The sequence below is a fragment of the Dermacentor albipictus genome, chromosome 7, assembly GCF_038994185.2.
Source record: "Dermacentor albipictus isolate Rhodes 1998 colony chromosome 7, USDA_Dalb.pri_finalv2, whole genome shotgun sequence".
NCBI lineage: Eukaryota > Metazoa > Arthropoda > Arachnida > Ixodida > Ixodidae > Dermacentor > Dermacentor albipictus.
The window spans coordinates 94,171,108-94,194,925 of NC_091827.1; the positions used below are offsets into that span (position 1 = coordinate 94,171,108).

The window sequence follows — 23,818 nt, forward strand, 5'->3', positions numbered from 1 at the left end:
GAGATGGCGTAAGTGCCCATCAAAGGTACGCGAGTATACCACAACATCGTCCAGGTAAATAAGAGCGTGGTGCCACCTTGCGTCACCCAAGACACGGTCCATCAGGCGCTGGTAAGTCGCAGGCGCACCGACAAGTCCGAATGGCATACGGGTAAACTGGAAAAGTCCCCTGTGACAAGTGAAGGCAGTCTTCTCTCGGTCACTGGGATCTACCTCCACCTGAAAGTATCCTCTGCTTGCATCGAGCGTAGTGAAGTACTTCGCTCCGCCAACGTTGGATACGATCGAGGGAATGCTAGGAAGCGGATATGCGTCCTTGCGTGTCACCTCGTTCAGGCGGCGATAGTCAACACAAAGGCGGGGCGTCCCATCCTTTTTAGGAACCAACACCACAGGAAAACCCCATGGGCTGTCCGATCGTTCAACAACGCCTGTATCGAGCAGTTCGTCCAGAGCGCTGTCTAGTGCTTTCCTCTTAGCCAAACTCACCGGCCGAGGATTGCACTTCCACGGAGAGGCGTCGCCTGTCTCAATTTTGTGCCTGTATAGCGTAGTGCAACCAGGCCGCTCTGTGAATACGGCATCATATTCAGTCAGAAGCGCTGAGAGGCGAGCCTTTTCTTCCCCCGACAAACTGCTTGAGTCGTCCAGCAGCGGGTGGTATCGTTCGCCCCTCACTGCGGCACAGTCTGCCACCGCAGCGGGGGTTACGGGCTGTGCGGGAGGGGAGCAGTTCCCCTCCGCGCCTCTTTTCTCAGCGCGGTTGGCCGGACGGCATTTCGACCCGGCCGCAACCGTTCTGAGGGACCTTTTCGGGCAATCGTTTGGTCGGTCTGCGCGCGAAGCATCATCGAACGAAGTTGTCTCTGACGCTTTTTGAAATGAAACGAAAGGTTTCAGGGTGCCACATGCTCGCTCCCTATATCCTCCGTTGCAGACGTCAATAACAATGCCCGTCTTGGCGAGGAAATCTCTACCAAGAATTATAGGAACCGACAGGCCGGGAAGGTGAGCTAGGCGCTGTCGCCTCACCCGCTTCTCCCACCGCACCACAAGCCTAGCAGCACAGCTCGCGTGTGCCGTGCCGCTGGCCAGTCGGAAGGTCACTTTACTCTCTCTCAGTCGGATAGCGTTCCGACGGAGATGTTCACACACCTCGTCGCCAAATAGTGAAGCGCTTGCTCCTGTGTCTAACAGCGCAAAAAACCTGCGCCGGGCGACTGTAACCTCTATGAGCGGGACTGGCGTGTCGCTGGGCAATCCAAAACGACAAGCCAGCGGGGCAAGGAGTTCGTGTGTCTCACTTTGCACCGCTGTAACCGCCGCCGGCCATGCAGCATTGCTCACCGGCGGCCCCGCTCGTTTCCCGAAAGCGCGTGCTCTCGGTTCGCAGGCTGTCTGCAATCCCGGGCGAAGTGCCCCGGCTGGTTGCACCGATAACAGAGGAGAGCCGGCCTTTGACGGGCTTGGCGTCCAGTGCCTCGCGCCGTTTGACCGTTATTCCTCTGTATCGACTGCTCCCTTGCAGGCACGCTCTGCTCTCGCATCATCGAGCCGGCATATCGACCACGATTCTGCATACCTCGGCCATCGGCAGCGCATGCTGCACGCATGGCATAAGTGTACGGATCGAGAGCCCGGTCAGATAAGCCCCAACCGTTTCTCAGTTGTCCGTCACTGAAAGCAACCACACCATCTCCACCGGAACGAGTGCGAAAAGTGTCCCCGTTCCACGCGCATCGCGGCTCAAGTGCCCTCGACGCTGGGGGTGGAGGTCGGTATGAGCGCAAGGCGAGTATGTCCGCCTGTATGCGCTTTGCCTCCGAGGCCAGCTCATCCAAATCCCTGAACTTGCTGCCTCTTAGGTACGCTGCGAAGGTGGGATGAGCTTGTCGTGTGACTCTCTCCACCTTATCGCAGTTCGGAGCGGTAGGGTCGGCGGTACGATAAAGTTCGTCCATCGCCCTGACGTACTCGAGCAAGGATTCGTCCGGATGCTGAGTACGTAGCTCCAACTCGCGCCGCAGACGACGCTCGTAATCTGCGGGCAGGAATTCCTCGCGTAATCCCGTTCGGAACTCAGCCAGCGTGCTAGACCGGTAGCCAGTAAGCCGGAACCAGCGGGCAGCGTGATCAGTTAACGACACTGGTACGACGCGTTCCAGTATCTCGCCATCGGACAGCCCCGTTGCGCGCTGGTAAGTCAGCATGCGATCGAGGTATTCGTTGACGCTAACTGAATCATGATACCCGCTGTAGGTGGGTAAGTCCACCCTCACTCTCGGTCTAGCAGCGGCGGCAGATGTCAGCAGAGTGTTCTGCACGGCACCTGTCAACCTCTCAATCAAGCGCATCGCATCCTGCAACAGCGCCTGTTGAGGCTCGCTCTGGCCAGTAATGCCTGGCACAGGAGCAGAACGCGTCGAGCAAGTATGCCGCAGTGGCTCCATGCTCTCCGCAAACACTGGCGAAGGGTTCGGCGTAATGTGCCTCACGCCTTCAAGGGTACGAGGCTCGCTCTGGCCAGTAATGCCTGGCACAGGAGCAGAACGCGTCGAGCAAGTATGCCGCAGTGGCTCCATGCTCTCCGCAAACACTGGCGAAGGGTTCGGCGTAATGTGCCTCACGCCTTCAAGGGTACATCCTGCCGGAGAGAGCGCCTCATGTGTCGCGCTACCCTCTTCGAAGCTTATCAAATTCCCAGGGCTAGTGTTCGCCGCAGGGCATGACTGAGCGGTAGCAGTTACCGCCGCTTCGAATTGTTGCCTGTTGGTAGCAACCTGCGACAGCGTATACAACGGCTGTAAATCAGCCCCGTATGCTGCCATGGTTCGTTCGTGCAGTGGTAGACACTCACACAAACAGACTCAACCTGTCACACCTCTGGCCCCACGTTGGGCGCCAAATATAGGGGTATTACTCAGGCTCGCGCGTGCGCACCTGACCCTTCTCTGGATCGCACAGCGCCGGCGGAGCGGCAGTCGCTCCCTAGCACTTTCGCAGCAGCCCTAGCAGTCAGAGCTGTGACCCCTAACCCGCGGTTCGCAGTGAGTTGCGACCACGGCGGGTTCAGGCCAGTGGGGACAGGGTGAGTCTCGACCTAAGGTGTTTATTCACCTTGGTGTACAATGATTCCAACAGACAACAACAGCCACAACACACACAAATACAACGCAAAACACAACCGCAGCGGCGGAGCATTCCGCACGTCTGGGGTGAAACACAAACCGCACAATGTGGGAACCACAAAAGAGGCTGATAAGAGTTCAGCTCACCCAAAAGTGGATCCGCGCTCGGGCCCTGGGGCGGTGAGTCGCACACAAAGGCCGGGCGCAACACAGGGGGACGGCGTGCGGCGGTCTCAGCGGCTGATTTGAGATGCGGCCTTTCGCTAGCTCTTCCGCCGTGAGACAAAGATGCGTCGGGGGAATAGCGCTTCCCCCGAGCGGCGGAGAGGGGGTCTCCCCGGTTCCAAGAAAGGGAAAGGAGGGAACGGGGTGCCTTGGCTGCAGCGTCACGGCCAGGCGCGAAGAGCAGCGGGAGCGACGAAGGTGCCCTCTCCCCGCTACCCTCCGCGAGCGAGCACGTGATTATCGCGTGATAACCGCGTGGCCGCTCCGGAGATATCGGGATGCGCGTGCGATCCCCACATCATATATATATGTAGGGGTTTTCCTCAAAGTTCAGCACGCAGGACCCGACGTAACATACGCAGGAAAAGGACGACGAACTTTTCGGAAGACTTCTTTTACTTAACGTTTTCGGCTGGTGGACCAGCCTTCGTCAGAGTACAGTAATGACGAACTGTATTCTGACGAAGGCTGGTCCACCAGCCGAAAACGTTAAGTAAAAGAAGTCTTCCAAAAAGTACGACGTCTCTTTCCTGCGTGTATATATATATATATATATATATATATATATATATATATATATATATATATATATATATATATATATATATATACATGGTGATGGTCCGTTCAGAATTGTTGTAGGACGGTCCGTCAAGGATCTATTCCTTGTGGGGCCCATTAGCCGTCGAGGACCCGGGACTACAGCCTTGGTTCCCCGACTAAGGCCATACATATGGGCTTAGTGGGCTGAATGAGACAGTCCGCCCGTGGCAGCAGGACATCAGACAAACAGGGCACAGGATTGTTGGAGTGGAAAGAGAAAATCAAGTACGTGGTTGAACAAGGAAATAAAGCAAGATATACACACTCAGTTAAATCCCGCTCACAACAGTGCCAGCTATCCCGGATAAAACTTCAAAATAACTATGCTTCCTATGCGGCACCAGTATATGCGGCTCTGAGTACAAAGGGGCTGTAGTTACGCGGATCGCTACTATGCAGCTCCTTTCGTTGTGAGGTGGAATAAGCTCACTAACAAAACGAGTCAGCTCCTGAACAACACCTCACAATGCGGTGCGCGCTGTTTAAATCGTGGGTCTGGGTTCTCCAAGTGGTGGGACGTAATTGCAACGAGTTTCCCGCTTTTACTGCTAAATTGCCACTCAATTTCTTTTAACAGCCCTGCTAACGTTAGTTGGGACACACTATGTGTAAACGGCAACAACTATCGGCCAAGACCCGTGGCAGGTGGCGCACGATTACATCTACGAAACAGAGCGCGAAAAGTCTGACCTAAGCCGCGCGTTACAAGCGTGTGTTTTCTTTTTGACGAGCAAATATTTAGTTGCCCTGGCAAAGCTGTCTTCATTAACTTTGTACCCGTCACGGTAGCTCAGTGGCCGCATTTCAGTGAGGACAAAATGGAAAAACGCCCGTCTACCGAGCATTGGGTGCACGTTATAGAACGCCATCAGCCGGTCCAAATTATTCCGGAGTCGCCCACTACGGCGTGCCTCATAAGCAGATCGGTGTTTTGGTACGCAAAACACCCCTATTTAATTAATTTAACCAGCTTTGTCCTTTTTTGTGCCTCCCCCTCTCTGGCCGTAATGATAACGAATGATGCTACAAATAACCTAGCTGTTCGTTCCCTAATCGCTTCATTGCGCATGAGTATCAATGATATCGTAGCCATGCTGCCTGTCTTTTTCATTTTCTTTCTGATAATGGCTAGCACACGCTATCGCAAAGACTGCAAGCCCAGCACGTCGCTTCGTACTCGAGCAGTGTAGGAGCAGTTACGAAACACCGCCAACGGCGAGCGTATCCGGAGACAGGCCCGTCTGATCGGCGCGCTGCGGAATAAGCGGTTTGAATATCAGCGTCGATTTGGACGGCCGAGCGCGCAGCCGCGCCAGACGCCACAGGAAGCGAGCGAGCGCGGCTCTATCGGTTCCCACCACCGCCAGCCGCACGTGGTTTCGCTTTCTGCACAGCTCGAAAGAGGTCGGCGCTATTTTTTTTTTTCGCCAACCGACGCCACTGGGATACTCGCCGGGCTGTGGTTCCCAAACATCGACATGGCCTGTGAGTACCGCGTCTACAGCTGAGCGGGGACAACGTAACCGCTCTACCTTAATGATATTCCTTTCTCGCGCTTTAGGTCCGAGCGGCACTCCGCCCGTGTTATCGGCAGGAGCGACCGGTTTTTGTGAATCGCGAGTGAAAAGGAGTGGTATTAATGAAAGCAATTCTTACTAATCCGCGCCCTGTTTGCTTTCTTTGCTTTGGATGAAAAAAAAATTGACAGTCACTTGCGTAGCCTTACGTGATTCGAAAGCATCCAATGATTAATCCACTTTATTCCACTTTATTCCCTTCAATTCACCTTCACTCACTTTACTTCAGCATAGTTAACTTTACTCCACCTTAAGTCATCTTACTCTGACATGTTCTAGTTCACTTTGCTTCAATGTAATTCACCTTAATTCCCTTTAATTCACATTAATTAACCAAAATTAGTACAAATTAACGTTGTTATACCAATTAAAATCTTCTCCATTACTACTGAGGTGATACAATACGCTGATGTCGTCGCCGCCTCCCCATTGGCTGCGTCATCACGTGCCCAACGACGCGCTCACTAGGCCCACCTTCAGTCATCCAGAACCGCGGAGCCACAGTAGAGTGGGGAAGCGTGCACGTCTCGTGCCCAGGACGCCCGGGCTCGGTTCCCACCCACTCGGAAACTGACCGTATTTTCTTTTCAAAGCCGTTAATTTACTCCGCTTACAGGAACCAGCCTGAGAACTGTGACGTCAGTCAGAGCATTTTTTGGCGCGTTTTTACTCTTTGTGCCGTCGGCCATTTTTGGTGCCACCGATCCATCGCACCGAATTTTCTGCCTCATGGGACACATAATGCTTTCGAATGAGAAGTGTTTCCGTTCGTATTCAGATAACCCTGCTACGGGTAAGAACGGTTTCCGTGTACACAAAGTACACGCGCTCGCCATTCGTGAAAGTAATCAGCGCGGTAACGAACCGATCGGCGTAGCTGTGGCCAATTACAGATGATAGCATCGACTTGGGGGAGAAGTTTTGTAAACACGACCCCTATGTTCAAGGAAGGAGTATTTTCGTTGCTTCTCTTATGAAAAGCTTATCATAGCAGAAATGTAGTGGATTCCTCGCCCTGGGTGGGTGTGCATGAAACCGCTCTTGCATGAGATTGTTTCAAGTGGTTGGGTGTTATTAAACGACGATGTCTGTGTTGGCGGCACCACAAACGGTACTTAGGTGAAAGAAGTCGTGCGAGTACTCGAACTGAGGAAAGTGTTTTTATGCCGTGAGTTGCAAAGCCTGCCTGATTATGCTCGATAAAGAATCGTATTCGAAAAACTTTTCTAGAGTGCTCGCCGCATTGTCCCCATCATTGCGGCTATATCGTTATCACTTTTATCGTTATCATGAGTGAAGTGAGCCCGAACGCAGGCCAATAACGAATGATCTTACGTAAGTTAATATCTGTGAATATAGGAAGAGAATGAGAAATTGTAGGGAAATTAAGGGGGTACACTAAATCAGTCAAGACTGATTAGGTATCTTTATTCAGAAGTTTTCGTCTTCGTCAATTTCGCCGTAAAGATGGATATATAGAAGAAATATTGAAGGTGAAAGTTGCATATTTATTTGTTTTCTATACTACTAGTCTCTTTATCGAGGTGGGCATATTGTTACAATGTAAGCGTTGATACAGCATTGTTTTTCATAGAACATGTGTATACAAAGTACAATAAACTAGATACGCCACAGGTAGCTACGCAGTACAGTCTGGAAAAATACAAATGCAGAAAAAAAAGACATCATTTCATGCATTTAATTAGTGAAGTCAACTCTAAAGATAAAAAAGTTATATAAATTGTGATGCAATACAATCTTGTGAAATATAAATGCAATACAACTATCTATAACCTAACAGTGTATGACAATACAGTCTAACATAACGTAACATAAGATATAGATCTAAAGATTGTAAAAAAACAAATCTGCATAAGACTGAAGTTGTTCTAACAGTTATTCCTTCCTCTTTTCTATCATGTTACTAAATATTGATGGCGATTCTATATTAGCTATTGTTGAGTCAAGGTAGTTCCACTCCCTAACAGCAGTATGGAAAAATAGTATGTACATGTGTCCGTTTTAGAAGAGTACCCAACTAACATTTTATTATGCTTGTGGCGTGAAATACGGGACGTAGAGAAAGTAATCTGTTAAAGCGTGTTAAAGCGGTTGTGCAACATGTTGTGTATGAATTCTAGCCGAGCTTTCTTTGCTCTGTTTACCAGGGTGTCCATTCCGGTTGAAGCCAGGAGTTCTGTGGGCGAGTCAGTGGTTTTGTACTTGTGAATAAACCCTATTGCTTTCCTTTGAACTTTTTCCACTTCGGTTATGTTTGTATTTGTGTGAGGAAACCAAACCGTGTTGGCATATTCTAGAACTGGCCGCACAAAGGTTTTATAGCGTAGCAGTTTGACATGACTGGGAGCAGATTTCAGGGACCTTTTAAGGAAGGAAAGCTCACGAGTGGCTGCTGAAGTGATGTTGGTAGTGTGCTTGTTCCACTTCAAGTCACATGCTAGAGTCTGTCCTAGGTACTTGTGTTGCTGAACTTTAGTTATGGGTATATCTTTTAAATTTTGCGCAGAATCGTCAACGCCGATACGTGCGTCACGGCTTTCAATGTATTCGCGTATTTGGTCCGTGGTGACCCAGTACATAGTTTTGAAACATTCTATGTTGAGACTTTGGCTCTTTTAAAATGCGATGTAGCCCCCTCCCCCCATCTTTAGTAACATTGGACTATTTTTATGTCCACTGCCGCACGAAGGCCTCTTTGATCGATCTCAAATTACCCCTGTCTTGAACTTGCAGATGCCAACTTGCGCCTGCAAATTTCCTAATTTCGTCAAACCACCAAATTTGCTGCATTCCTCGACCTGCCGCTTCCCTCCCTTTAGTACCCAACCTGTAACACTAACAATCCACGCGTTATAGGCCCTACGCATTACATTGTATGCCTAGTTCCATTTTTTTCTCTTCAAAGATAGTTACTAGGGGGCGTATTCTCGACCGATCACTTTCGGCGATACTATCGCCTTCGCGTGACGTAGTGCTCAACTAGCCAATCAGCTCATCCGGTTTTACTCCACCAGCCAATCAGCGCGCGCCTCATAGCCAAGGCGATAGTATCACCGAAAGTGGTCGTCCAAGAATACGTCCCTAGAATCTCAGTTATTCCCCGCCTGGTCCACACCGTTCTCTTCCCGTCTCGTGACGTTACGCCGAACATTTGTCGTTCCATTGCTCGTTGCGCCCTCATTAGTTTGTTTCAAGCTTCTTCACGCAGCCCCAAGTAGTGTAATAATTGGGAACGGATTTCCAGTTTAGTGCAAGAGAAGGAGACGCCGTCGATGTGACTCATGCAGCGAAATGATGCATTCTGTTGCAATAGGAAGTGACACTTGGAATCTCGTAACCTTCGGCTCTCCTTCTAGCATAAAACAAAAGTCAATTGTGCACTCCGCATTGGCGTCTGGGTTGCTCCAGCAGCGACGCAATGTGCGTTCATTATCGCGAGTCGCACATACGTCCTGTCACTGTGGAGAAATCGTTTCTGCGTTCTGTAATGCCTCTGCTGGCCACCAGCGCCCATGTGTATTTCCTTATAAAATAAGAAAGCACCTATCTTTGCCGTTGAGTGGAAATGCTTGATGCAAAAAGGGGAAGCGCTTGCAAAATTTGGGGGAAGGGGGTGGCGACACATTGTGTTGTGGAGCCATTAGCACTCTTCTATTGCAGGATGACAAAAAAGGGTGTTCATCGCTTTCATAGAACAGTTAAAGGTGCTCGAATTGATTTCATAATAACCGGCACACAGAATTCGTGACTTTGCCGATAATTATATTACTGGGTCCCTGAAACGACTCGGACAAATTCTGTAGACGCGCAGGGTGCAGCTATAATAATAATAATAAAACATTCGCACCACAATTTATGTGCAGTGCCACATATTAAGTGAGCTACCGACGATTTCCAGTTAACCTGCTCCAAAGCCAAGCGTTCTCTTCTCAACTCGTTCGCCGAGTAATCGGGGCTAAACTCCGCATTAAATGGCTCTGTGTCATGATGTGAATTCGTGTCGTCTACTTCCGGTTGCCTTGGAGCCAGCGCGAATCTTCTCCAACCTCTCCGTCAGCTGCCTGGCAGTCGCTGCCAAGCGAGAGCTGTCCAAGCAGCGTGCGTTACAAGCATTCTGCCGCAGCGACGAGCGTGTGCGGTATTCCGGTAACCACAGGCGAGCTGCGCGTTTTGTCGGATGGGTGGAGGCACGCCTTTTGTTAATAAGTGTATATTTGTGCATATATGATTCATTTATACTTTGTCGCATTGCCGTTGTGGTTGTGAATAATAGCTAGCGTGGATCCCAACTAGCGTTTAGCTAGGGATTCAGATGTCTTGTACAATAGATCCTGTGTACTTTACCTATTTTGAATAAACTTTCCTATTTCCTTATTTCCTATTTCCTAAAGTCCCACCATGCTGTCACAGCTGTGATGAAGGAGAGAGAGAGATGGGGGAAGGGGGAAAGACAGGGAGGTTAACCAGAGAAAAAGATCCGGTTGGCTACCCTACACTGGGGAGAGAGGGGAGGGGGAGGTAAAGTGGAAACAAAGTAGAGATAGGGAAAGGAAGGAGCATAGACATACAATCACAATCGGTCACTGTCGCCGAATACTGTCATCGCGCAGCACAGTGACACTTGCAGCACTATAAACATCTGTTCAGGCTACAGCCGCCTGTCCAATTCTGTCGCCCTCAAAAACCGCAACAGTGCCTTCGTCGCCCTCTGCTGCGATGGCTTATGATGGCGGTATTTTAAAATAAATTCCTCTGTGAGAGGTCTTTGGTCAAAGCGCGCTATCGCGGTTGCGAGTGATTGCCTCTGTAAATTATATCGAGGAGAGTCACAAAGAAGGCGTTGAAAAGTCTCCTCGTTACCACAGTCCTCACACGAGGCGTCGTCGGCCCATCCAATTCGGTAAGCGAAAGACTTGGTGAAAGCCACCCCTAGCCATAGTCGACAAAGCAGGGTAGCTTCGCGACGGCATAGTCCAGCTGGAATACAAAGGCGTAGAGAGGAGTCAAGATTGTGGAGTCGGTAGTCGTGAAAACTTCCAGCGTTCCACAAGGAGAACGTGATGTCACGGCTGATCATTCGAAGGAGCTTTAGCGTAGCCGTACGTGAATGGCGTGATTGGTCAGCACCCTGTACTTCGTTAACGACCTCGTTAACAATACCTGTGACGCCCACACATTTATTTATTTATTTATTGAAAATACTTTCACGCCCCTTGACAGGGCATTGAGTAAGGGAGGTAATAAAAGTGCAAAGTTACTCGACAGTGTACAAACATACGGCTCAAATTTGCAATTTAACACAAAGAAATGGAGAGGAGGAATCGATGATAATGTGGTATGACGGCCAATATAAGGCTGGGCAGGAAAGAGGATAACACGAATAAAATATAAAAAAAAATATTGGCTGGCATTATACATATGGGATGTATGTGATGTATGTGATGTAAACCAATCACAATGACGACAGTAACAAGAAAAACTACAGTAAAGATAGACAGCCAAATATGCGGATTCTAGGCGCAGGAACAGTTGGCAGTGTTTCAAAGACGCACAACTGTAGGGCATGATAAAAACGCAGGAACGAATCGCGTGCAAAATAAAAACATTTATCAATATAAAAAAAATGCAGTCGGGCACAAAGTGGCATACTGAAAAAACAACAGAAAAACACGTGCACTGGTACAAGAAATGACGGATGTCTTTGGTCTTAAAGCTGTAAAAATAACAAATAAATGAATACATGGGTGGAATACAGGACATGGTACAAGAAGTAAAACCAAATTGGAAAAAACTAGTGGTAAGTCTTTATTGCGAAAAGAAAGAGTGCAGAAGTTGACGGAAACTATCATGGTCTGGTTCGGATGCGATGTTGTCGGGAAGATCATTCCACAAACGTATGGCACGAGGAAGAACAGATGAGTTGAAGGCATGAGTTGACCCATATAATCGCGTGAAACTTAAGTAATTATGCAAGCGACGTGATGTAATGGAAGGAGCATCAAGGTGAAGGGGGAATGGTCTGTTGCTGTATGCGTATTTGTGAAAAAGGCAGAAAAGGGCAATGTCGCGACGAGCACTAAGGGGTTGAATTAAAAGATTGAGCTTAATTTGTGTTATGCTGTTATGGTTGTCATAATTGCGTCAAATGAAACAGGCGGCCCTATTCTGAACCGCTTCAAGCATGTTAATTAAATAATTGTGGTAGGGAGACCAGATAGATGCGGCGAATTGAAGCTGGCGACTGACATGGCGACTGTGCCAATTCATTCAGAGCTACCTAGCTATATCTACAGTGCTTTATTGGCACAGCACCTTGTCGATCTTACTAGGCCCATCAACGGCCTCTGTTGTCATCCAGGCATCGTTAGCAGATAACACTTTCAGCTAACTTATGAACGTGCTGCTAACCTCACGGGTATTACTATCCTCTTGGGCGTTCGACTAAAATCTGGTAGCGACTGCCTCCCACTCTCGCTGCGTACTGCTTTCAAATATTTCACGCTGCCATTGTCATTGTGTGATTGACTGCTCCAAATCTTCAATCTCTTTGTTCAATGATGCCATTGCTTTGTCGTGCTTTTGCCTTCTCACTCACGTTCACTCTCGCGCTCCTAATGTTCTCGCTCGCGCTTCTGCGTTTCCTGTACCACTTCGCCAAGCAATCTCAATGTTCTTGTCCTCATTGGCTTTTTCTTATTTGCTTTTTAGATAGCTGGCCCTTTCATTTTTTTTACGCCTCAACTCCCAACTCGCCGCACAACAACAAATCTGACTTCGTCAACCTTCTAAGGTCTGTTGCAGCTGCCCCGACTGGCCGTTAGAACTGTTTCTTTAAATTCCGCAAACCCAAATCATGCTACAAATGCCCAATTCCCACGAACAATAACAATAAACACAAAATATTTGAAGTCTCGCGAACCAAAAGGATAAAAGCTACGCGCTCACACACGGATGCAGCACCACGCCATCTGGTTCATCTGTCCGCTGTTCCCGCTTGCTCAGGACTGCCTGGATTGAAGGCTCATCCTTATCGTTATTCGCTGTTGCTAAGGGCTGCCTGGGTCGAAGACTCATCGTTATCGCGGTTACCAGTTGCTCAGAGCTACCTGGGTCGAATGGTCATCCTTATCGCTGTTCAGTTGCTCAGGACTACCTGGGTCGAAGGCTCATCCTTATCGCTGTTCCCAGTTGCGTGCACACGGGTACGCAAATGTACGCGCACGCGCACTCGCACGCGAACTGAGGTGCGCGCAGACACGCACACAAACGAAAGCGCACACGTGCACGTGCAGCGCGCTCGATGCGTGCACACGCGTAATCATTCTCTCTGTCCCTCCCAGTTGCCTCTCAAAGGTCTGCGTGTGCTAACACACTGAATGACACTCGCTCTGCCATAGAGTTTCTTACAATTTCTAGAGGCAACTCTGGCGCTAGTCTCTGGAAAGTACATGGATTTGCTCGGGGATTACGGGAAGTGCATGGATTTGCCTAAACTTCGTCCTTCTGTCTTCACACGGATCCGCGACCTAGTAATTTCGTCATTTGCAACAAAGCACCGCGTAATAAATAACTCCTTAAAGATCATTAAAATTGTCCGACGGCAGGCTTCGAGCACAGGAACTCTAGTACAGGAGGCCGATATTGAAATCAATACGCCACAGACGCATGCACAGACAAGCAACATAGAACGCCCTTATGAATTTTCTGCGGGAAAGCCGACGTCGCTTGGCGCGTTTCAATTGCGCCACCTCGACAGGTTGATCCACTACGCTTATTAGAGATTGGGCGTGTTCGCAGTGTGTTCTGCACTTGAAAAATTATAGATCGCTTCGAAATTTAGGACGATGAAGACAACCAAAGCGTAATAAACGGAGCAATAATAACCTCTGAATACACAAGTACGAAGATCAGGTAAGCCCATGTACTTCGCATCGTTCCCATGGTGACTGTACGACCTCTAGTAATTGTTGTACGAAACTCTATGCGCTCTGCCATTACTGTTCCAACGCCGGCTGTATTAAATGGCCTCACGGTCTGAATTTGTCTAATTTTCTGCAAGTCAATCTGCCCTCTTCTTGCAGGTCGTAAAATGATTTTCTCCTGTCATTTGACTTTACTGCTCGTCCCTGAAGAAAACACTGCCTTAAAAAACCACGAACGTTACGAGTAGGTACCGTAAATACATAAGCTGTTAGGAGGGAGTTAGCAGATAGTGCGACGCAGTGACAAGCGCATTCTGGGGAAAGAAATGCAGCCTCTAACGTTCTGGAGTTTACACCCGAAGCCCGGTATTCTCATTTCACCGCTGCTACGTGCACAGGGCCGTCAGCAGAATATCACCAGAGGGAGAGCGCGTATGTGTGTGCCAAAAGGCTCCGCAGTTCTCGTTTCGTAGAGGGAAGCAACGACGTCGGGTCGCCTTTTTTGCACTTGCGCTTATCAGCTCTCCAAGCAGCTGGGTTGTGATCTTGCTTATTCAGCTGACCTTGGGCTGAATAAGCAAGATCACAACTACGCCCCAGGCACGTGCGCCTGGGGCGTAGTACAAAGATCACAGTGAAAGACATCCATTGGCGAGATATCCGATGACCGGCGGCACCTGTGTGGGATACTTGATAAAGGAGTTCGCGGCATCGCTTGACGACGCGCAGCTGGTCCAAGTGCGCGACTCTTTACTGCTGCAGCTTGTCTAGAACTCTTTTGAGGCCTCTAATCATATATTCAAATTAAAAGCAAAACCAGTATAAATGTAGAGGCGAGCAACGGAGTGCACGATTTCTACGTAAAGCACTGCGCCAGTGACACGGTTAAAGGAGGTTTTGCAGTGGCGCACGTTTGTCAAGTAGCGTCACGCCATGAATACGCTGCTTTGAAACAGTTGAGTCAAGAAGGCGAAATGCAGTGGATATCCTAAAGCTCCTGCTTGTTTTATGCCAGCGACGAAGATTCGTGTTTTCTTTTTGCGCACAAGCCATCGCGTTACCGTACTTTGCTTTCGTCGGTGAGCAACACACGACGAGCAAATGCATATCGCGCTCCCTCACGCGTGCGTCTACGGGCTTAAAAATGGCAACATCGAGAATGCATCACTCACTGTTGGTTACGTCTAGCATACACTGCAGAGAAGGTAACTCAAACGTACAAGATCCCGAGAATCGAAGAGGAACGACACTCTTACGGGCGTCGATGAAAGCTCCGCACGAGAACGCGATGCAGATATCGTCGGTGAAATCAGTTTCGCGTCGGTATTTTTTCCTCGCTTAAGTAATGGGAACATTCGCTTAGCGCGGGGTTAATTCGTTCCCGACGTTGTCACGGCTGACTCGTTGCGCCCAATGCGTCTCGAAGCAGTGGGACGGCATCGCAGAACGAGTGCGAAAAAACAGCAGCTGATAGATATGGCGGACGGCGCTTGCAGGGCTGACGACTGGTGACGCTTTACAATTAGGGCGCCGTGCTGCGCATGGTGCCGGAATTGTATTTGCCTGACACTAACGTATAAAGAGTGGTTGCGGCTGCTAATGAGGCTATATCGACAATGAGCCCGGAGACAGCTTTGCACGGTGGGCTCTCTTTATTCTTCTCCTCCTTTTCTATTATTGACGTTGTACTACTCTGGGGCTCCCCTAGAGGACCTCATTCGGCATTACCTACCCTGGCCTCCTGAGCGCCCGTGGGCCTCTCAAAAAAGCAATTGCGCGACCATCAAGTCCCCAAGCCCAGTTCTCTTCAAATCCTATGACTGTATTGGATTCTATCTCGTTGAAGAGCGCCATACCTTCTTACTTCCACAACTCCGTCCGTCCGTCCATCCATCCATCCATCCATCCATCCATCCATCCATCCATCCATCCATCCATCCATCCATCCATCCATCCATCCATCCATCCAGCCATCCATCCATCCATCCATCCGTCCGTCCGTCCGTCCGTCCGTCCGTCCATCCATCCATCCATCCATCCATCCATCCATCCATCCATCCATCCATCCATCCATCCATCCATCCATCCATCCATCCATCCATCCATCGATTGATCGATCGATCGATGGATGGATGGATGGATGGATGGATGGATGGATGGATGGATGGATGGATGGATCGATCGATCGATCGATCGATCGAACAGAGGCGGTAAATTGGGCGCGAAGCATGTCAAAAGACCACGGATATTTACAAAAACCGAAGAAATAAATCACACGGGAAAATCTGTGTGATAAACGCAAAGGGCATTGGCTTGATATTTGAGGCTCGAGCTTGTCGCCCGAGGACAAAAACATTTGGAATCAAATATGCACCACTGTATGTGGAAATAAAAGCCCAGAAACGACTCGCACATCGTAACGCACTGTCAAGAGATCCACGCGCCGCCCCTTGAATAAGCACTATAATCGTACACAATATTGAAATACACTCTGCTTTGTTTTATTGATTGTGTTATTAATGCCGCTAAATTGCATCAATTAAACATTTTATCAAAGGAATAACGGCCCGTATTTCAGCGGCGATAACAGCGTAGTTACCGCGGTGGTAGTTACTGATGCTGGAAGAAGCCCCGACAGAGAACTTCTGAAATTCGTTAAGAGTTATATATTACGAGTTTATGCACACACGCAGAGACCTAATTCTCTGCAGTATCCAGAAAAGTATTAGTGCCTGAAAAATCACGAAGATTTAGCTGAATTATTAACGTTACGAGAACGTCTGAAGCCACAAGCAGTAAGATTGGGTACACAGACGTACTAGTAATCGTCCTTACGGTAGATGATTGATCGCAACGCCAAAGCTCTCTCTAGAAATATTTGTAGGAAATCCGTTTCCGGCGGCTTTCAAGTGATGCATTTAGGAACGGTAGCTGATAGACAATCGCTGCGTGAGTTCTATGATGCACGTCGCGGGTTGATCAATTGACTTCAAGACAAAAGCCACCATAGCTCACCACTAAACCATATCATTGTGCTTTTCTCTTCGTCATTCAGACTGCGAGAGCTGTCGTGCCAAACTGCCAGAGGCGAAGGACTCGGAAATCCAACATCCCGTGAGTCCCGCCTTTTGATTGTCTTGCGGCTGTGCTTTCACGTGTTTTTTTCTTTTTCAAGTGGAACCGCAGTGCATTTTTACCGTAAGTTTGACGCCGCGTAAGTTGTAAATGGCGTCATCCACAAAATTCGTTTTAAGTAAAAATGCCTTGCACTCTTACCCGCTAGAATTTGTAAATTGCAATATGAGCCATAAGGTCATTATTTAAACATCTAATTAGTGAGTTTTCGGTAATTACTCGATTATGAATTTCAGTTGGTTGTTCAAATAATATCCGCCTCTTTAAATAGACAAGATCATGAACTAGAACTGTGCTATCTTGCACCGTCAATTAAAAAAAAAAAAAATTGACCGTTTGCTGAAACAACCTGTGCGTGTATTACAGACAAATATCTCGAAGTCAGCCTACAACAAGGCAATCGGTTACTAGTTAAAAAACAAGAGAAGCAGCTAAGTAAATAATAATACTAGTACATATAAACACTTGCCCAATTATGCCCAGCAATGTGCATAAAAACTAATTAGGAAGAAAATATGATACTGTGAATAACATGACAATGTTGTAGGTCACCTGTGTTCGCAAGTGAGAAACGCCGCTGGCTGGCTGACTGGCTGGCTGGCTGGTTGGTTACGTCCGTCCGTCCGTCCGTCCGTCCGTCCGTCCGGTTGTCCTTCTACTCGATTTTTCTCATACACAGGTTGTTTCAGCTAACTTTAGCCAGGGTTTAAAATTATGCCGATGCAGTCTAGGAGGACGCGACCAAATGCATGTGGCTCACTTCTGTATGTAGCATGCCATGCTATTTTCTCTATTTGGCTTAATTAGATAATTAGTCAAGATTGAGTAACCAACTTCTGAAGCAACAAAGTTAGGCAAAAAATTCCAATTAGAAAATTGTAGGGCGCTTTGGAAAACATTCGATTAGGCAGTTTCAACCTTTCTATATATTAAGCATTAGTGTTTGTAAGCTTACTGCGGACGCCCACGAAATACAAAAAAAAATACCACGTGACATAGCCGCTTGCGCGCCGTGACTGCAGCGCTCCCAAACTGTTCGCGTACAAACGAACATAGCATCTAGCCCGGCGTGCTGCCGCTTAAAAGGCGGCAGGGCACTTACCAAGGTGTTGGCTGTGCGATTTACGCCAGCGATGTGCTTCCCTCGCGGCGGTTTATGATAGCGATTAGCAGACGCAGCGGCAGCACACCCGGCTAAATGCACGGTTCGTTCGTGCGCGGAACGCTTTGGAGAAGTGCAATCACGACGCGCAAGCGGGCATGTCACGTGGTGTTTTCTTTTATTTCGCGGGCATTTGCAGTACGGAGAAAAACACTAATGCTTAATAAATAGAAATACAGAAACTGTTTATTCGGACGTTTTGCCAACCACTCTGAAACATTATTATCTGATTTTTTCCTAGCTTCGTTGCTTCAGAAGGTGGGTAAATAATCTTGACTAATCATCTACTTATTAAAATTACAAAAAATAGTGTGACACAGTACATACAAAATTTAGCAATATGCATTTGGTAGCATCATCTAAGAGTGCACCGGCGTATTTTTAAACTTTGGCTAAAGTTAGCTGAAACACCCTGTAGACTGTAAAGGCAGTGCGGGTGATGAAAATGACTAAATAAAAGTATTCATTGACACGGAAAGACGAAGAAAAACGAAACAGTCGATAACGCGATGTTACACATACACGCAGGGTTGAAAAAGAAAGACGAAGTTCCAACGCATGGTATGCAGACTCACTGGAAAAAAAAAGGAGATATGTTCATGCACGGTTGGTACATAACCACCCATGGCGCCATACTATGCCCACGGCCAACTAAACAGGCGGCCCGTATAGAGAAAAGCAGCAGGAAGCTGACACTCGACACCGAGCCTTCGCGCCGACGGTGGTGCGTATACGCCCGCGTGTTAAACGACGCAACGCCGCAAGGTTGCCCCACGTGAGAACACGATCGTGCTCTCTCGCACATGTTGGGTGCGAAGCGAGAGGTAGTAAATACATCAGCCGTGCGAACAAATAGAAAAAAGTTCTTCTTGTAGCCTCAACACATGGCTCATATCGCTCAGAAACCCATCAGGAGCATGGCGATCATTGAACTTTATCCCTTTTCTTTCTCATCGAATGCCAGATGTCCCTTTGTGGCCATAAAGGAAGTCATCGTTTTGCATTGACAGGGAGCGGACGCCTCTTGTAGTTTGTCCACCTACGAAAAGCTCGGTCCTTTGTGATTCGCGCACAGTCCACTGTGCGCTCGAGGGGATTGATTTAGAATGAGTACTTTATAATATAATTTGTTGTTGGAGCAAGTCTCCAGTGGTTGACTGGTGCACTTTGCCAAGATTCCCCTCGTGCTGAAGACCACGACCATCTCGTAAACAGTGGCGTGGCACCTATAATTATCAGTTCTGAGAACGGCACTCATTCTCATCCTCTAAAGGCATACTAAAAAAAAACTTGTGCAATAATGCAATAATACGCCTTCATAAAACAACCATCATCACATTGAGAGGCGCCTTGATAAGCCAGAAGAGTTGCAAGAGGTAAGTCGGGTGGCAACGCCGCCTAGAAAATTCCGCACGAGATTGCCGTGACGTCATGGATTTTGGCAGCGTCTGTTCAGGCCGAAATATTGTGTACCGGTACTGATGGACTGTGATAAATTCTGACGGATCCTGTGACGAAACTCAGTGTGATGTTTGGAGGAACTTTACGGTGCCGCAGCAGCTGAAATTAGAGAAAATAAATTAAAACTATGGCGTCACACTGACCTACCAGAGTGACGTCACAAAGCGACAGTGTAACAGCAGTGTGACGTCACTGACGGTACCCATTCTGTAACCCTAATGGTCCAACGGTTATCAAACCTGCGCATTACATGACTTGCCCAGCTCCATTCTTTTCTCTTAATGTCATTTAGAATATTGGCTATCCCCGTTTACTTTCTGATCCAAACCGCTCTCTTTCTCTCTCTTAACGTTATGCCTAGCATTCTTCGTTCCATCGCTCTTTACGCGGTCCTTAACTCGTTCTCAAGCTTCTTTGCAAATCTCCAAGTCTCTACCCCATATGTCAGCACACGTAAATGCATTGATTGTACGCCTTCCTTTTCAATGAGAATGCTAAGCTTCCAATCAGGAGCTGACAACGTCTACCGTACACGCTCCAACCCATTTTTATTCTTCTGTGAATTTCCTTCTCTCGATCAGGGTTCCCTATGATTAATTGACCTAGGTAAACGTACTCCTTCACAGAGGCTGACTGGCTATCCTGAACTCTGGTTCCCTTGCCCGTCCATAAATATATTAAAATGAAGGCTATTTATTATTGCTTATAAGTGCTTACGACCTATGACGTCAGTTTGTTCACTGACGGAGCTAGTGGAGCCTTTATCATGGCAGACGTGTTATACATTGTCACGGCCGCTGGCTAAAAAAGAAATAAAAAAATGGGTGTGGCTTAGCTAAGGTTAAGCCCAGGATGCGAAGCATACTAGCCTTTATTTTAGTTGTTGAACCACTGTTTAGCCTGGTGAACTGCTGTTGCTTGGCTATATTTGGTTCGGCTAGACGAAGGAACAACTTTTGCGTCGAGGCCAGTTGCTATACAACTGGCCTCGACGAGAGCGCGCCGCTCTTTTATACAGCTGTTATGACGCCAGTGCCCTAGCGGGAGGAATGGGAGTTAGGCCGCAGCACCAGCTGTGCGACCGCAGGCGAGCGCAAGAGTTGAGCCCGGCTTGCAGCTGTTGTGACATCAGTGCCCTAGCGGGAGGAGCGGGAGTTAGGCCGCAGTACCATCTGTGCGACCGCATCTGCTTGAGGTGCGACCCAGTCTTCGAAGCTTTGCTCTCCTTTGCGAAGGAGGCAGGCATCCTTCCTTTCACCTAACCCCCACCCCTATCTTAGGCCACTGGCCGTCCCTTCTAATAAAAGGTTCAATCAATGTGCGACCGCAGGCGAGCTGAGACCCGGCTATGTAGCTACGCGGCCGCAAGCGAGCGCACGAGTTGAGCCTCCGCTTTTGCAGCTGTTATGACGTCATATGGTAGCTACGCGGCCGCGCGCGGCGCAGCAAGGAAGAGCGTGGTTGTGCGGCTAGTATGCTTCGCATAAAAGGTGCGACATTCCGCGTCCATCAAAAACGCTGTCACACGCTATCGTCATAGCAAATGCGTGAAGAACGCACTTCGGCCTGCACGCCCGTGGAAACCAACGCGTCCCGTCCCCGACAGCTAGCGCCGTTAGGCTCATCCAAGCGGCCGATAATGCAACTATGGATGAGACATTCGCTGCCATTGCAGCCCGCCTGACGTGGCATGTGTTACCTTTTAACGGGACAGCGTTAAGGAGCTCGTGTCGCAGAAAAGCCGGTGTCGTCGGCGTCGGCGGCGTTGGCCGTGAGCGATAAATCCTAGCAGGCACTTCATGAATAAAAAACAACTTGCAAGATGGGCTGGGTGGGAATCGAACCAGGGTCTCCGGAGTGTGAGACGGAGGCGCTACCACTCAGCCACGAGTTCGATGCTTCAAAGCAGTACAAAAGCGCCTCTAGTGAATGCGGTGTTGCCTTAGAAACGAGCTGTTTCTAAGGCTGAGGCGTGCGTCGCTTGCTCGGGCGCACATTTCGTTGCCGCGCCGAACGCTGCGTTGCTCGACGCTCACCGCGTCCGATGCGGGGCGCGTAGTCGCTGCGCCGTAGCCCATTGTCTTACACCCCTTGGCGGGTCGACGGGAACGCTGTCGCGTTCCACTCTTGAAGGCGAAGCTTAAGCGTCCTCCAATTTTTTATTTTTACGCAGCGGCCGCGACATTAGAATGCAACTCTGCGGTTTCAGCAACGCCGGCAATAAAGTGTCACTCGATCTGACTTTATTTTTGGCCCTAACATATTTCTCATGCATGTTACGGGCTATTCATTTCTAGAGTCATCCGTGTAAGTTTGTATTGATCTTGTATGCACGAGCGCGTGTCTTGTAAATCCGCTAATCATCCTAATATTATACAGGGTGCGCTTTATTTCAACTTCCCCAATTAAAAGAATTTGGCCGTAGCACTTAGCACAATTCTAGCCCTTCATCTAAACTACTCGACGAGGGGGTCATTACTTATACGAGAAATTAAAATACTGTATTAAATAATTAACCTAATAACGCGAATTAGCTCACTAATTCATTACGTTACGGCATATATCTCAATCGAGGAATTGTAGCTGGTGAGTTCGCAAGGCATATCCACCTCAAACGAGTTCTCAGGACTCCACTAGTTTCGAGAAATGTATTTGCAAAGTGACCGACGAAACGCATTGGCATTCGCTTTAATTCTTTGCTTCAGTTCATAAAACAGCGTTTCCTCCAAGAAGTAAGTGGAAGAACAATGTATTTTACCACAACTGTGACAGCGCAGGTCTCGAAACCAATGCTATCCTCAGGATTCGTTCCAAGTCGACATGCCTTGCAAACGCACCAGCTGCAATTCATAGATTAAAATATGTGCCGCAAACAATGAGTGCAAATGTGAATTAGTGTAATTATGTTAAGTATTCAATCTCTTGTAGAAATAATGGCCACCTCAACGAGTAAATTAAACTAAGGGTTAGAGTTGCGCTATTTGCCACAGGCAGTTTAAATGAACAACTTGGTGCAGCTGTATAAAAAAAAAACTACGCCATAAAAGCTGCCATGATTAAGAGGAAATGGAGTGATACACACGCCAAGCCAAAAGCTGATCCAATGTTATAGAAATGATACAGAGCTTTCTTTTGGAGAGATACGAGTGGAATAGCTATACAAGCTGCAGACGACCGTGCTTAATCATCTAGGAACAATGCGCAACAAAGGAACGCTGTCACCACCAGGCCCTGTTTTTCTCACAAAACGAGGCGACCGAAAGATATTGCGGAGACTGTCCCGTCTGCATGCCTGCAGCCTTGCCGCCACCCCCGGTCGGACCCCCTAGCTGACTGCAGGCATCTTTTTCCGCCTCGAGTCCCGCGTTTTACGACCCTGTGTATTGTAGCCACTGTCGCAGAGAGTGCTGTTCTTGCTCCCCCAAGTTCGCGAGGCGCCCCAGTGCGTGGGAGCCGCTTAGGGCGAGTGCACGCATGTTTCTGGTCCACAGTGGCACATTTGCGGCCGCTGTTGACCAGATAGACTTTTTTTACCAATTGCGCGGTTTGACAGCCGAGTCCGTGGTCGAGGATATTACGCTCAGAAGCGGGATAATCCCAACAAGCCCGTCAAGATGAGCCAGGACGGCGAGCACCCGTATAGCACACGTCTTGATGCCCAGACACGTGCTGACGAAGACGTGACGGGCGCGACCGAGCTCTAATGGGACAGCAGGCGACCCAATGACAGCGGCGCACCAGACCAGTTCCAACAAAAGGTTGCTCAGCTCTGTCGACTTCAGGAGGAAGATCCGTGAGTTCGGCGGCTCGACTTCTGCTCCCCCAACGCCATCAGGTCAGCCGTATCCAGGCACGAATAACGCCATCTTGGGACAGATGACCGAGGCCTTCTCAGCAAAGGCCCGCACGATAAAAAGGATGAATCAGTAATCGATGATGATGATGAAAAACTTTATTGAAAACGCCCGGCGATTTGGGTGGGGTGGGGCCACAAGCACCCCAGCCTAGGTGACGGCCTCGAGTCCTTGGACCCGGGCGGCTTCCTCGGCGTGCCGGACGGCCCACAGTTGATCGGCGAGGTCGTGGCTGAGCAGGGCCGCCTCCCAACGCGCCCCTCGGTCCGAGACTGCCATTTCTATCCCGTTCGTCGGAGACTCCTGCTGCTGGCTACCGGCGCATGCCCACAGCATGTGCTGCAGCGTCGCTCTGGCTCCGCACGCTTTACAGGCGTCGGACGGATATATGTCGGGGTAGCAGAGGTGAAGGATCACCGGGTTAGGATATGTGTGTGTCTGCAATTGCCTCCAGGCAACCGCCTGTTTCTTGTTTAGGTTGGCGTGCGGTGGTGGGTATTTACATCTGTTCAATCTGTAGTGTTGCGTGATGTCTCTGAAAGTGGTCATGCGATCCCCCCACGTCCACTCCTGCATCGCTCTCGCGGTGGGCGAGACGTCGGGATTGCCGGCGGGCGCCGCGGCTCGGCATGTAAGTCCTCGAGCCGTGGCGTGGGCCGTCTCGTTTCCCGAGAGCGGAGGGTCCGTGTGGGCGGGGGTCCATACGAGGAAACGGTCGTTTTTGTGGCAA

The 23,818-nt window shown here is 48.9% G+C and overlaps 1 protein-coding gene across 1 annotated transcript in view; it reads left to right on the top strand.

Annotated features, from left to right (window-relative positions):
• Positions 1 to 5,124: 5,124 nt before the first annotated feature.
• The window catches only part of LOC139048095 (BTB/POZ domain-containing protein 6-like), a 31,284-nt gene continuing 12,590 nt past the window's right edge, over positions 5,125 to 23,818 (top strand). The window contains exons 1-2 of the mRNA XM_070522521.1: positions 5,125 to 5,441; positions 16,532 to 16,590. Of these exons, the coding sequence (XP_070378622.1) occupies positions 5,435 to 5,441; positions 16,532 to 16,590 (66 nt within the window). The 5' untranslated portion in view covers positions 5,125 to 5,434. The remainder of the gene's footprint in view (positions 5,442 to 16,531; positions 16,591 to 23,818) is intronic.